Source organism: Hermetia illucens, chromosome 6, assembly GCF_905115235.1.
Source record: "Hermetia illucens chromosome 6, iHerIll2.2.curated.20191125, whole genome shotgun sequence".
NCBI lineage: Eukaryota > Metazoa > Arthropoda > Insecta > Diptera > Stratiomyidae > Hermetia > Hermetia illucens.
In genome coordinates this window covers 37,653,273-37,669,678 of record NC_051854.1, presented here as the reverse complement: position 1 = coordinate 37,669,678, position 16,406 = coordinate 37,653,273, and the positions used below count along the sequence as shown (strand labels likewise).

The window sequence follows — 16,406 nt, the reverse complement described above, 5'->3', positions numbered from 1 at the left end:
CGGGCACAGGAAAGCGTGCAGACTCTTCCTCGCAAGAATACATGCTCTAGGTTTAGCCTGATCAGCGTCTCCTTCCGACCCAGGGCTCCTGTATTAATGCGATGTCGATGTCTTCCTTTAAGAGGAAGACGAGCAGATTAGCCGAGGCACACTTCGAGTGCTGCAGATTATCTGCGTTACCCTCAGCATGATCTGCTTGCGTGGGGGGTTTGTCAGCCCCGGCGGACCGTCGATCGTCATCTCCTCCAACAGCTCGTTGGCGGCGTCGATTGGGTCAAGGTCGTCGTCCGGTTTTGCAGAGCGGAACACTTTTACTTTGGCATTCCTGACTCCGAACTACACTTTATAATCAGCCTTTTTCAGTGCCTCCAGGCACTCCTCGTTTATGCGGAGTAGCACGGGCTGGCTGTTTATCTGAGGTTCCTCCTCCTTTATAACAACCCAGTCGTCCATGGGAATCCCGGGGTTGTGAAGGCGCAGGAAATGGACCAGCTTGTCCTTCTCCATGCGGATCTTCGGCAACCAAATGCGAGCGACCGGTCTCCTGGGAATCTCGTCGTAAGGGATAATCTTGAGCTTAACGCCCTCCCAAGCGTCGCTGATCTTAGCGCCGCACGAGCCGAGAAAGTCCTTAGAGAACTTGTCCATGCAAGCTATTACGTGGAACCCACGGACCACCTGAGATGAATCAAAGTGGGGAGTGAGTCCCGGGTGTTTGCCTCCAGTTTCCACGAGATGTTCATAGACCATGCCCGACAGCCTAGCCTCCACACTGGTCCACACCTCCAGCGTTAGTTTGCCGCTAGCAGAATTGCCATCCGCCAGCGCCACCCATAAGTGACTCCTGGCCACATCGCTGAAGGGCTTGCAGTACGTGGCCCGCCGGCTGACGGTTGCTGTACAATTTCCTCCGTATGTTGCTTGGCGTCTGCGCTCTTGCCCACTCTGCTCCGCTTCTTATCTTGTTCGACCTCGTCTTGAGATCGGTTGCGTTTTAGAACGATGGGCTTCGCCTTCTGCTCGTCAGCCCGGCGTTTGCTGTTGTATTTATCAACAATCGCCTGGTATTTAGCGCGGTCTTTTTCATCCCGCTCGTCGACAGTACCGGCCTCCTTATTCTTGGCAATCTTGCCGAGAATATGCATGGCCTTCTGGTACTGGCTCTTGAGCAGGACACCCGTGGACCTTCGCTTCTTAGCCAGTTTCCGGCGACCGACATTCTTGTCGGTTTTCGCTTTCGAGGGATCCCCCGACGCTGAGGGCTTCGGGTCAGGAGTACTATGTCTGGTACTCGCTACACCGAGCCTGACGGCAGTGGGTTCCAGGCTGGAAGCCACTAGTCCGTCTGACGCCTCGCTCCGGGAGGTCCCTGCGGTTGGTTTCAGCACAACGGTGCTTCGGCTGGCACCGAGTGTACTGCTCTCGACGGCCACTGTCTCCTGGCTGGAGGCCAGCAGCTCGTCCTCCGATGATGCGCCTGGCATCATCGCCTCCTCTTCTATCGTCGTTTTGGTTTTTTTGTTAATTGAGTCCATGTCTTGGTCCCACGAGTAGTCCGGGCAGAATGTCCACCCTGGCTGGCCCGGCCACCAGTGTAAGGGTCTTATTTGAAACTGAAGGTCCCCAAGGTATTCAGAGTTCGCATACTAAAGACCAAGCTCCCCATTGGCCACGCAGCCCTCGGCGTATGCTGTTCCACCTTGGCTTGGGGTCCTATTAGCACCTTCTCCGGTGCAGGGAGGACGATCCCCGGGCTGTTGCTTCAGTCCATCCCCCCGCCAGATCTACAGCCCTGCCAAATCGCTTTTCGCTTGGCCTTTTGCTCATTTGACAATAACATTCGCAGCACCAACTTCGCTCAAAATTTCTTCAGTGCTAAATTTTCGTCACGATCTCCAAAAACTTGGATTTGAGAAATGCTCAAATGATCAGTAATCGGTCTGGTAGACATCCTACAATTACTGGCGATACATTATTTTGGTTTTATTGGTCGAAAGGTGTTCAGAGCGATCGTCGTCTTCCATTCTTTCTTTATTCTCTAGCAGCAGCTTATACCATTCAAAAACTCGCAATCTACCGGCGCATCACTGTAAGTCTCCTTAATCGTGTCGAGTTTTAGACAAAACTTGATCGTGTATCGTTGCTCCAGTAAACACTCCATAATTCTGCGTGAAGAATAGTTTCGACAGGGGTTCGCAATACGGTGAAGCCCATAGTGTTTTACGTAGGCACCTGTCGTGAGACTTAATCCTACGGTCCTCTTCAGACACGGATTGATTTTGTGACCACAATCAGAGCCCCGCTGAGACAAGCAACAACGGTACCAGTCTATACCAAGTGCATGGCTTAGCATTCATACTGGTGGATGCAAGAATTACCTAAATCTCTACCGAACTATGGAGTACGGCACCCGTGTTGATACGCAACACCACGTCGAGGCCCGAAGGTCTCTTCTCGCTTGAGCATAACCACAACCACCATGAAACTCCCACTAGAGGGGCCAACCGCAAATAACCGAGCTGTCCTCACATACAACAGGAGTTCACCCGAAGTATGTGAGTCCAGGGGCTTTCCCGGTTCAGATGAGTCCCCGTGCAGACTCGGGTTTGATCGCCCTGATTAGGCCTTTGGAGCATTCGCCTACTGAATCACGGCCGGCAAACCAAAGTGATTACAGCGACTCCCGGTGCCACCACTATGGAGGTTCTCCTCGGCCACTTGGTTTTGGTTTGGCCGACAGGGTTATCGCCCTGTCTTCCTCACCGCCACCTCTGAGCACCTCATAGGACTCATAAGATGCAAATTCTTTCGTGATGCGGTATGGCAAAATGAGCCAAATGGCAAATGGACTGCGCGGCTCATCGGCTATTTAGATCCGCCGTTCAAACGTGTGCATGGTGAGATTCACTTTTTTCTTATCCAACTTCTAAGGGGGCATGAAGGTTTATAGCCGTACCTGCACTAAAATTGGGAAGGAAGGATTTGCTGCTTGTACATTCTGCAATAGAGTGGCGGACGACGATGAACACAACTTTCCTCCTGTGGAAGGTCAGATGGCTTTTACCAGTACCCTTATGCAGAAGCTGGGGAGCTTTCTCCAGTCAATGTTTTCAGAGAGATGCGAGGAAGCGCTGCCAGATGGAGTCGTTTTACGCATTACGCTCGGGGTACGCAATACAGTCAACGTGCTCTATTCAACGGCCAAGAGCTGACTACAGATTTTGCCCAGCGTTCTCCCTCCACCGATCCTATTTGCGCAGACCGCCTATCACCCGTCAGTTCGTCCGGGGAAAAAGTAATCCTATTACTATCGGAACCGATCCTATATACTCGTATCTTCGTTGACAAGTATATAACAGGAAAGATAGGTGTGGAACTCCATGAATTAAAGAAAACCAGTTTATGACACTTCGCGCACAATTCAGTAATTGTTACGGCAAATGAAGTCCGCCAAATTTTCGATTCCTTCGTACTCAAACTTGCTGAAGTCATCCCTTTGAATTTTCTCCAGTGGTACAGGCTCTGTTAAAGAGTGGAGGACGTATCTTAAAAGATATGTAAAGTAAGTAAATATCTCTCGGAAATTACAGGGTAAATTTAAATCTTACCCGAAACTACAAGATCCATGTCGAACGAATGTCATCTATGTCGGTATTAACCGTATTGGACACGGTTTCTTCGTTATATGGGTCGTAATGAGTTGCAGTCTGTATTTGAATTGCAACCGATCAGGATGATCGTTATGACCGCCTTTACCTCTCATAATTTAAAAGAAGGTTTGCAAAACATCCTGATTAAAAGAGCAGGTAAGGATGTACTTCGTGTCATATTTCTGCTGTAAATAGTTCAACGGCTCGATAAGTACTTTCTTCGTTTGCAAGGTACCTGTGAACATTTTGTCTTATTTTTATCTAATTTCCAGGGGTTCTACAAAATAATCCCTTTTTGGAAAGGGAGTAATGTTGTCTTTCCCTTCAGTCGTATGTCTTGCATTGTCCAATTCATGTCGATTATGATTTTGTTCTGCACTTGATCCGCTAGACCGAAAACTTTCACTTTTCTCTGCAATCAGGGCTTAGAACTCTTACATTTGGAACGTCGAACCAGGCATTTACCAATAATTTATTTCAATGACCAAGTCTTCAAAGAATTTGAAAAATCATGAACGTTGCAACCATGGTTGACCTCAGGGTAACCAGGAGCTCCAGCCCTAGAGAGAGCCATTGCAATGGGGTGGGAGAATAACTTTCTGGCGATCTTTACTTTATTGCTGCTTTCAAATTTAAATTTGCGAAGGAAATCTTATGTGCGAAATAAGGAGTAATAGTTCTTCTATAATATTGCCCCCTATTGTCACGCTTTGACAAATGAGGCGCTGATCGACCAAGTGATTTCACAGATGAGGAACATCAACGAACACGAAGATTTTGCTATTCGGGGGTTGATAATTCTAAAAGGTCCAAACTGAAAATATGAAGTTATAATCTTACGAAGGATTTCCAAATGTCACTCCTACTTGGCTTGATTAGTCGCGCCTAAATCGTTGACTATGGCCTGAATGGTATATCCACTTTCTGCTGCAGAGGAGCCCCTTTGACATTCTGGGGTTGAAATCATAAAATATAGACTGCTTCCAATTACTGAAAGGGCACATTGGCAGCTGGACATAAAGTTGCATCCGTTGATTGGTTGTCACCATATGCCTCTCTTACTTTTATTTCATCGAATGAAAGGGCACAATTTTTTTTTATTTTCTTCCCGCATGCTATTGTTTTGGATTTCCATCCAGTTTTCCACCGAGCTTCTCCCTTAGTTCGTTTCTATAAATGATTACAAAAGTGTTCAGTCAATTTGTGCTCATAACCTCAACCTATCCAGGACCGAACCGAAACTGTCAGTCGCTTTTTTTGATAAACTTGGATGTTAAATCCAAAAAAGAGGTCTTTCCATCCAAGTTACAAGTTACACAAAAATAAGATTAATAAGTTCCTTCTCACTATATTTAATCTAAAGAATACTTACATTCGCGTCAATAGTTTTGCTTTATCTCTCTAAAGTAAATTTTATTTTGGGCAAAATAAACCAACCTTAGAATGCTTCAAGTATCTTTTGTAGTCACCTGCCATAAAATGTTTGCTGCAAATCCATGAAGTAGTTTTAAATTCATCCTTGCGGCAGCACTCTCTCACTTCTCTGTCACTTTCATTTCTTTTCCCACTCCCATTATGGCAACAATGTAGTGCATACCGCATTCTAGTGAATGTTTATCACTCAAAAACTATTCGAAATAATTAAATAACGCATTAAATTTATTCAAAATCGAGCTTGCTACTTATTCGCACATATTTAACGAACAAAATTCTGTCCGTTACAAATGGCGACCGGGTTTTAATGACGTCACGAAATTTTGACACATGCACGTGTCGTAATCGTAATTTCTTTGATTCATGGTGAACTCCACTTCACCTCAGTTGCGCTGATGTGTGAAGCAGTTCTAGGCAGGTCACTGTCACTGACAATGTTTCATTAAGATCGGCAGTCGAAAACTCTGTTTTATTCAGATTCAATTTGAGACCGTGTGGCATGAGGCAATCATTCCATCTTTGAACCAGTGCGTTCCTTACATTTTTTGATCCGGAAGGCAACAATCAATGGCCGGAGTTAAGATGTGATAATTTCTTAGAGAACGACTTTGCAGCCAGTAACGGTGATAAAATGCCGGCATCTTATGAGAATATAGTCAATTTGCGTTTTACTGTCGCCACTATAAAATAGGAAGATGGGGCGTTTCATAAATCCTATTTTGACAAGTACGGTATGGTGGGTGTTCACAAGACCAATTATACGCTCGCCATTCTGACTGTCAAGAGTCTACTTTTCATGAAAGTCGCATGAAGAAGTTGCCTTTATACTTTTTAAAAAAGTGAGCACGAACCAAATTAAATAATAAATTATGTAATTCCTTATTAACCTCAATACGTTCCCTTGGCTGACGTGACTAATTATACTTGTGTATCTTAGTTGATTGTTTCCGAGAAGTGTAAATTTAATAATTCAAGTCGGGCTAATTCAGGGGCTACAAATAAATTTTAAGATTTAAATTGTTTATTAAAACGTTTGCAATTAAAGCTGCATGCAATGGGCTTGACAAGGTTTGTAGAATTTTCTAGTAATAAGTGAGAGATATCTGGGTAGGTTCTCCATTATATACTATCATACATTCAAGTGCACCTAATCTGTAATATCACATCCCAGAACATGCTCATCAACAACTGCGTATGCATAGGTCTATGTTTGTACGAAGCAGCTTCATCACGCAACTACGTAAATGAATATTTGTTTACTGTCTGCAGTTACTTGAATATATCTGAAGTTCCTTCTGCTAGCCCTATTTTGAGCGATATTCAATTTACAGATATGTGTTTTGCTGCGGAATTTCCTGTTTTAATGGCGCGCTTAATTAACAAAATCTGTAGTCATCAATGCATGTGTTTATAGTAATTCCATGATAGGTCAAGCTATTGAATATATGTAGGTATATTACATGTGAATTCTGTTAACATAAAAAGACAGTATCTCAAGTTATTACCGTACAGACCTTTGCACTTTGGCTGGTTTCACATCCCATGCCTTATATGAATGCAGCTGGAAACCGGTAGAATTAGTAACGCGTGGCTGCAATAAATTTACAAACAAAAGCTAAATAGGATTCGCGTGCACGATATAAATAGAATCGCATTACCACTGGTTATGGGAAAATGGTTCAGTAAAAGGAAGACATACCTAGACCTATGTCTATAATTCAAGAAGAAATTCACACGGAATCTGGGATTATCATCTACACTCGTAATACATATAGTTAGCTGGATTAATAATTAATTAATTAATGAAATTAATTAATTAATAATTGAAACTAAAAGACGATGACTTATTAATTGTTGAGTATATTAGTTTGGGGAAAAGTAATGTCGTATTTTGCCAATAGATGGCGACACTCAAACATATCTTGTGTTGAATTTATCGCATCGGGTCATACTATACGGCGATTTGAAGACGACAATCTGGGTTGACAGTGTTGTGATCGTATGTTTCAGTCTCAAGTTATAGCGCGTCTAAGATGGAGTCCACTAAGGAATAAATTCGTCATATTTTACATTTTTACTACCTGAGAGGTAAAAATGCAACGAAGCCAGCCAAAAAAATTTGTGAAGTTTATGGGTCCGATACTGTAACGATTCGCACAGCACAGCGTTGGTTCGATCGATTTCGTTCTGGTGTAGTGGATGTCGAAGATACACCCCGTACTGGTAGGCCAATCGTCGTAGAAACCGATAAAATCGTCGAAATCATCCAAGTAGATCGGCATGTGAGCATTCGCTCGATTGGCTAGAAACTGGGTAAGGACCATAAAACCATTTGGAACCATTTGCAGAAGATTAGATTCCAAAAAAAGCTGAATGTTTGGGTGCCAAACGAGTTGACGGAAAAAAATCTCTGGACCGAATCAACGCCTACGATGCACTGCTGAAGCGGAACGTATTCGACCCATTTTTGAAGCGGATGGTGACTGATGATGAAAAGTCGTTCACGTACCAAAATTTCAAGTGAAAGAGATCGTGGTCGAAGCGCGACGAGCCGGCCCAAACCATCGCCAAGCCTGGATTTACCGACAGGAAGGTTGCGCTGTGTGTTTGGTGGGATTGGAAGGTAGTCATCCACTATGAACTACTCAACTATGGCCAGACTCACACCGGAATTTAACCTATAATATGTCTGCCCATATTTCATACCTTTTGGCCCTCATACATTTGTGTCTGCTCCTAGTCAATGTTCTTCAGAATTCAATTAGTGAATTAGGAATAAACCCTTTGTCTCCTTCGATATCCTTCGTTTTTGCATAAATGCATATGCACACTCTCAAGTTTTTTGGTCGTGATGGTCTATCGAGTTTAGTGAATGGACCCAACGTCTGTATGTAACATAGTTTTATCGTGTCTCAATTGCGTGTGCTTCTTTTGATTAGGATCCCTTGCCTATCGGGTGCAACGTTATATAAGATGAATTGGGGATCACTGTGCGTGTTGTCTTCGATAACCTACCAGCTTGTGATTACTTCGGATAGTTCCTTCCGTAGCAACATTTTTTATGAATTTGTGCCGATGGGACCTAGCTATGTGAGATCTGTGCCAGAACCCTTGCTTGCAATAATTAGCGAGTTGTACTCGAATCTGTGGTTTTCCCCTTAAAATTGGAAGTAACTTTCTCATATCTACTATCTCTGCTTCAGTCGTGAATTTATCGAGATTCCATACCTTCACTGTCGGTTATTTCAAAATTCTTTCGAGTTCATTGAAGAACTCGGCTTTCATTTTCTCCTTTTTTTCCAATCCCGGAAAGCAGCGTTCCTGTGGTATTCTGGTATAGATTGCAGTTCCGATGTCTGCCTATATGTTCGCATGCAGACTTTTCAAGACTCCTTTGCAACTGGACCTAACCGCTAGTACTGTCCTTAGTTCTCTTTTCGCAGTTCTCTCGAGCCTTGCCTTTTTCGTCTATTCTTTGTTAGTTGTATTTTGGTCGCCTTAGCGCGCTTCGACTTGATTTCAGCCTTTGATCATTCAATTCCGTTTGATCTATTTTTAAATCCATTTTGATGTTTCTTTGCATTTTCTTTCTTCTGCAACTCTAAGGTGATTTCTGGGCATAGGGAAACTCGTGGTTTTAAAGAAGGTTATAGTTTAGACATCAGTTGCCAAATCTTGAGGGAGGGGGGGCGTATGGGATGGTCTGGATATACTTCGAGACATTAGGTCACCATTATGTAGATATACTACCAGGCAATGGGTCTCCATTATCTCGTTAATCAAAACAGTGGGTATTACGTAAGGGTGAGCTTGATAGTTGATGAAGAAGCTGAGTTTTACATTTTACAGGTCATTTTTCGTACTCAAATGAACTTCAAACAATTTTTTTCTGCATATTCGGGTGTTCAATCCTTTTGCAAATCGACGTCACTCAAGGATTCTGTTTCTGTTCGAAACTATTTGCTGACAACAAGCTCAGTTGAATTATCGATTATCATTTTGATTATTAAGTGTCCTATTTTATTTATATTCCATAATTATACCCTTAATTTTATGCTTTTGAAACCAGGAGCAGCAAGTGGCTGAGTAGAACCTTTATAGAGGTGGCACTGGGAGACGCTGTATCACATTGTCTTATTGACCGTGACGCAGTAGGCGAATGCTCTAAAGGCCTAATTACACACCCGGGTCTACACGGGGACTCATCATCTCAAGTGACAGTAAGTCACGAACCTTACCAGTGGTCTACCGGTACCATGGAAACCGGGATAGACCCTGAATTCATTGGTTTTAGGAGAACTCCTGTTTTATGTGAATTCAGCTCGGTTATTACGGTTGACCCCGCAGTGGGAGCTTCATGGGAGTTGCAGTTACGTTCAAGTGAACAGAGACCTTCGGGCTTCGCTCAGTCAATTGTGGTCAATTGACCTTGCCAATGTAAAACTTCAAAACGCGACAATGTAAGCACAATATAGCCATCATATCAATGTGTACATTTCGGCGCATTTTGTAATCATAGCTTTCATTTCAATTGTATGCTGATTTATGCTCCTCAATGTTGATCGAATCTGTCATGAGTGTTCAATTTCACCATGTTGTGCGTCTTCCTCTTCGGTAATTCTGAACGTATACACTTTTGCTGGAAGATTTGTAATTCGTAAACCATATGATTGATGTTTTGGTACTCGTTCAAAGCGAAAACTCCAAAGTTGAAGGTTATTAAATCAGGCATCTTGCTCTTCTCATGTTTCCGCAGCTCTTGAAATAGAGGACCTGATTCATTCTGTTTTCAGTCACGAGTCATGTTCTTTAGATATTTCAGCAGCTCTACTGACTGACAGTTGCTGTGCATGTCTGGTTGATCTTCTTCCAATGTTCGATTTTTTGGATGGCATTTTTAAACATTTTCAGAATTTCAACCCCATCCCTGGAGAGGGTGCAAACTTTTTGGTGGGGAATTTCAGCAATGTAAAATGGACTACTCTTTTGAATTTTGGAATGTGCGATCCCTTTTTCGAACGGATGAACTGCGGGAGCTTCTCCAGGAAATATGCTGTAACAACATTAGCATCCTCGTACTCCAAGAAACGAAATGGCTCTGGAGCGAAGTAAATTATTGCCGATCTTACACAGTATTTATCAACAGCAAAAAAGCCAGAAAGCGGAGAATTCGGTGCCGCCTTTTCCATAAACAACACATTTAGAAAGTGCTAACGGTGACTCAGACCATTTCCTGGTTAGAGGGAAATATCATTGTCGAATAGACAAAATCAGAAACAGCCACAGGAGTTGGATTCCTAAAATCAATGTGGAAAATTTGAAAGATTACACGGTCCAACTGGCTCACATGTCAGCAATCAAAGAACATTTCGATGCACTACCTTATGTTGATTCTAAGGAAAGTAGTGACCAAATGAGGCGAAAAATTAGGGATGTTATTGAGGGTGCAACTAAAAGCACCTTCGGGTATGTAGAACGGAGGAACCGTAACGAATGGTTTAATGATGATTGCCTGGAAGCGGATAACAAGAAAGACAAAGCTTACAGATTACTAAACAGAAGATTTGAATTTTCAAAAATTTTTTAATAAGAATTTCACAAAGTACTAATCAAATATGTATCCTTTATATGATAAACTGTTTGAATAAAATATTTTCCACCTTTGAAACCAACCAACCCCATAAAGGGATCGCCGCCACGAGCTTTCATTAGAATTGAAGGAGGGACCATCTATCTGCCCATGCGTAACCCCCTCCCCCTTCAACCATTTCCCCAATTTTCATGGCGATCGATTAAACTGTTTCGGAATCCATCGATCACAAAGGGATATATACACCAACAGCTTCCACTTTTATATAATAGACTAAGGTCCTTGCAATTAATCCATCGTCTTTCATCTCATTTGACCTTTTTATGTCACACCTACATTCTACAGTACAAGCTAGAGTGATCGTGGTACATCAACATAGTTTATGACTTGGCATGACATATTATGACTTACATCTATTTTCTGAAAATATTTACAAATGTGATCATCAACTTGATTCACTTGCCTTTGTTGATAGTTTAATGGGCGTCGGCGAAATTACTTTTTCCTTGATAAACTGGTGAAAACTTGAAAAAAAATGTCCCTGCTTAATTTCATTCAACAATGGAGAACAATCTCAATAAAATTCATTTATTTCTATTCCAGGTCTTGATGATTTGGCAGCCCGTTGTGCTCAATACAAAAAGGACGGTTGTGATTTTGCTAAATGGCGTTGCGTATTGAAAATTGGCAAGAACACACCAAGCTACCAAGCTATTTTGGAAAATGCTAATGTTTTGGCTCGTTATGCCTCAATTTGCCAGTCACAACGTATTGTCCCAATTGTTGAACCTGAAGTCCTCCCTGATGGTGATCATGACTTGGATCGCGCCCAAAAGGTCACCGAGACTGTTTTGGCTGCTGTCTACAAGGCATTGAACGATCATCATGTCTACTTGGAAGGTACCTTATTGAAACCAAACATGGTTACAGCTGGTCAAAGTTGTCCAAAGAAGAACACTCCTGAAGAAGTTGCTTTGGCTACCGTAACCGCGTTGCGCCGTACAGTACCTGCTGCAGTTCCTGGTAAGTTATTTTTTCCTATTAGCAATGAATTCTCTAAGGTATTAAAGGCTCTTTTCTATTAAATACAGATCGATTTTAATTAAAAATTTTTATCATCCAATTTTTAAGCGATTATTATAAAATTGTATCTTAATTTATTTTTGCACAGGAATCACCTTCTTGTCCGGTGGTCAATCCGAAGAGGAAGCTTCCGTTCACTTGAATGCCATCAATCAAGTGTCACTTTTGAAACCATGGGCACTAACCTTCTCCTACGGACGTGCCCTCCAGGCCTCTGTACTCCGCGCCTGGGGAGGAAAGAAGGAAAATGTTCCAGCAGCCCAAACTGAACTCATCAAGCGTGCTAGGGTGAGTTTTTCATTTCTTTTTTCCCATTCTTCATTCAACATTCATATTGATTTGGGAAAACTTATTACCAGTTTGAAATTGTGTTTGAATAAGAATGCACGGTAGTTATTAACTGGGAGCTTCCTTTTTAAGGTGTGTGTGGGGGGGGGGGGGGAGGTTCCATTAAGGCAAAGAGGGGGTGTAATATTTTTTTACCAAATATAGTCATGTGGGGTATCAACTGAGAGGTCTTGGTTAGTACTTTTCGAATCCATCCTTAGATCTGATATTGGTTAGAAAGGTGGGAAGTGCGGGGGGTCGAAAGCGATATTTCTTTCACGGTCCTATTCTCAGAAACTAACCAACTGAATAATCTGAAACAAATCAATAGGCCTTCCATACCGATATCTCTTTAAATAAAGTTAATAATAGTATATTACTATAATTTTCAGTAACTGTCTGTATAGCCCCCCTTAAGTTCATCCTAGAATCACGGAATTGCAATAATGTAGGCGATAACATAGCACATGATCCTACCAAGTTTGGTAGAAATCAATATTCAGAGCAATGTTGGAATAATTTTCGAGAGAATTTAAAACGCATCACTCTAATTTCTGGCCGAGCTGAGAAACCTATATTTCTTCTCATTGTCCAATTTTTATAGCAGTTACCATTTTATCATTTATTTATTGTAAATGTGCAAAAAGTACTCCCTAACACACAACCCTCAGTTTGTCTAATAAACTCAAATTATGTAAATTCACTTTATAAAAGTCTAATTTAAAAATCTGCCAAATGTCGATCTCTTCCACCTTTTCGGTATTTCAAGCCCAGACCAAAGATATTAGGTTTTAATCTGTTAACCAGATTTATTCATTTGCTGAAAAACTACTTATTAGAGCCTTCCATAACCAGACACAAAAGACGGTCTCAAAATGCCGCCTTCGACATTGTGGGAATTATTGCTCTTGGTTCACGTAACAAAGTATCTTTCTATGACCAGAAAATGACTCATATTCCACTTTAGAGCGAGTGAGCTCCGATCTTCGGAAGATTAGATTGCTTGAGAGTTTGAAGAGGTTGAATTTTATTGAACATGTAATACCCTTGATCGTCTAATATTTATAATGTCTGAACATCGAACTTTTAGAATCTACTGAAGTTTGGACATATCATGCATTCCGCTACCTAGCAGCACTCATTTTTCATACCGTAATTTGTTCAGTAGCTGAAATGGTTTATGCAGACATATTTCCTTAAAGATAGCTCCTAGCTTTATGTACTTTCTTTTAAAAAAATTGGGCCGTTAGAATTATTGCTCTCATAATTTCAAGATTTATTCAAACACAATTTTAAATGTAAGATTTAATTTAGATAATTACGTTTTAATCCTTCATTATCCATTGGTGAAAATAGGTCTCGTTTCTCTCACTGAACATCTGTTTATATGTATCTTAAATAATATAGACATCTGAATACATTGCCTTCAGGGAAAACTAAGTATGGTGTACAATGCCATTGTGTCATAAATTTGCTTTAGGTGAATTTATTGGAATAATGTTCCTTTGTTTAATGGAGCTTTAGACGTTATAATAGTTCATTGTGTTCCCAGTTTATTTTTGAAACGACGGGAAATATTCGTAAGTTTATGGTTGTGTGAATGTTTTTTACCATATTTTGACAGTGTGCCTGATCTTAATGGAGATTTACTAACGGGATTTTCGTTTTTGGTTGATACTAATCGTTAAAGTGAGATATTTTCTCGAGAGAAGAATTGCAGAAGATTGTAGGAGTGCGCTATTTGACATGTTTCGGTTGCTTTTACTAGTTTAAGGGATTATACCACAGTCATCATCATCAACGGCGCAAAACTCGGTATCCGATCTAGGCCTGCCTTAATGAGGGGCTTCAGACATAGCGGTTCTACCCCGAGGTCCACCAATTCGATATCCCTAAAAGCTGTGTGGCGTTCCGGCCTACGCCCTCACTCCACCTCAAGCAGGGTCTGCCTCGTCTTTTTTTTCTACCATAGATATTGCCCTGATAGGCTTTCTCGGCTGGAGCATCCTCATCCATATGAAATAAGTGTCCCGCCCACGGTAACGTATTGCCAACATATATTTCTTGCCTTCATTGATGTGCAGACCATGTCCTCGTGCCACCTGCTCGATCTGGATGAAGGCAGTTTGTATATCCCGAGTCGTTCTTCCCATAATGTCGGTATCGTCAGCATAGGCCAGTAGTTGGGTGATCTTAAAGAAAATGGTACCTTTCACATTTACCTCAGCATTACGGATCACTTTTTCCAGGAGCAAGTTAAAGAGGACGCATGATAGGATATGATATGATATCATACTTGGGATAGGCTTCACGGGATCGTTTTACTGCCTCGTTGAAATGATCCTTCTCCGACTCTGCAGCTTCCTCTGTGGGGGCCTGGACGTTAATGAGACTTATATTCCTAAATTTGCCTCGCAGGCGCATAGCCTTTCGTTTAGGTTTTCAAAGTCGATAACTGCAGGTTTCATTTTTTGACTGACTAAGAAACCTACTCCGAGTACATGGTTTACTATAATGGTTACTATAGTATATGGTGTAGTGGCTCTTCTCCAGAAGACTTCCAGGCTTCCTGTCCAACGCATCTCCTGCAACTTTGTTACATTAGCTATTCCAGGTAGCTATCAGGGCAGGGTATTGAGAAGAAACGTGATTTTTAATTTTTTTTTTTCACTTTTGAGCTTGCTGGAATAACCACGTAAAGCTGACCTTCCAGGTAGCTTAGTTTTATTTCCTTGGCGTTTTTATGCTGGGGCGAGCTTCTTTCGCTGCGTCCGTCGCGCCTTGTATTCGAGCAGCTTCCGCCTCTAAGCAAAAGTTGTAGGGTTATGGTCCAATGTTCATGTCCATCACTTTCATTCTTCCTAAAACGTTGATTAGTCCATCATTAAAATTACAAATAGAAATGTCACTTGCTATTGGCAATATGACAGCATCTACCTCCATTTTACCTAATGAGCCTTCATAGTTCGACTGACCTTAATCAGCATCGCTAATAATTGTGTCGACTTAATGAGTAGCATCCCACCGGTGTTGGTATCCATTGGTAGGATAGCGTATTCGAGTGCTAGGTTGAATAGCGTCGGCGCCAGTCCGTCGCCCTGCTTCAAACCAATATGTGTTTCAAAACGATCAGTCAACCTGTTCTGGATCCTGACCTAAAAGATGGGGTTGGTCATAGTTATCTTTGTCAGTAGTACTAGTTTCGCTGGTATAACAAATTGCAGCATTATGTTGTACAGTACTCCACGATCTATACTGTCGAATCATCATCATCGTCGTCATCAACGGCGCAACAACCGGTATCCGGTCTAGGCCTGCCTTAATAAGGAACTCCAAACATCCCGGTTTTGCACCGAGGTCCACCAATTCGATATCCCTAAAAGCTCCCTGGCGTGTTGGCCTACGCCATCGCTCCATCTTAGACAGGGTCTGCCTCGTCTTCTTTTTCTACCATAGATATTGCCCTTATAGACTTTCCGGGTTGGATCATCCTCATCCATACGGATTAAGTGACCCGCCCACCGTAACCAATTGAGCCGGATTTTGTCCACAACCAGCCGGTCATGGTATCGCTCATAGATTTCGTCCATCCTCATGTAAGGGGCCAAAAATTCTTCGTAGGATTCTTCTCTGGAACGCGGTCAAGAGTTCGCAATTCTTCTTCTACTGTCGTATGCCTGCTTTAAGTCGACAAAGACTTGGTACACGTCAACATTATGTTCTCAGCACTTTTGCAGGATTAGTTAAACGGTAAGAAGCTGGTCGGTTGTGGAGCGTCCCGGCCTGAAACCGCCTTGGTACTCGCCAATGAGTCGTTCGACGTATGGTCTTATTTCATTCTCCTGAATTTTCATGAGTACTTTATAGGACGAACAGACTAGTGAAATGCCTCTGTAATTTTCACAACGCATTATATCTCCCTTTTTGTGGATTGGACAGATGATGGTCCTGCACCAGTTATCTGGGATTTCCTTGTCTTCTCAGATTCGCACCAGTAGTTGGTGTATCGGATTTAGTAGATCCGTTCCACTGGATTTTAATAGCTTGGCTGGAATCTCGTCTGCGCTTGGGATTTGTTTGATTTCAGTGACCAAAATCAAAATCAACTTCCACTGCTATCGGAGGGTGTGTACTGGGGCCAGTACCACCAATATCGCCATCGATTCGGGTTACTTCTATGGAAACGCCAGATGTCGAATTCAGAAACTCTTCAAAATAGGACATGGTATCGCTGATGATGTTACCATCTTTGTTCCTGCAGAGGCTAGTCCTGGATTGATAATCGTTCTTCATTGTGTTCATTAGTTTATATGTTTATCTGG

General features: G+C 42.1%; 1 protein-coding gene across 3 annotated transcripts in view; it reads left to right on the top strand.

Annotated features, from left to right (window-relative positions):
• LOC119660519 (fructose-bisphosphate aldolase) overlaps positions 1 to 16,406 on the top strand; it is a 78,764-nt gene that overhangs the window by 17,831 nt on the left and 44,527 nt on the right. For all 3 annotated transcript variants that reach the window (XM_038069140.1, XM_038069138.1, XM_038069139.1), the window contains exons 4-5: positions 11,278 to 11,697; positions 11,846 to 12,045. In XM_038069140.1, coding sequence (XP_037925068.1) covers positions 11,278 to 11,697; positions 11,846 to 12,045 — 620 coding nt within the window. The remainder of the gene's footprint in view (positions 1 to 11,277; positions 11,698 to 11,845; positions 12,046 to 16,406) is intronic.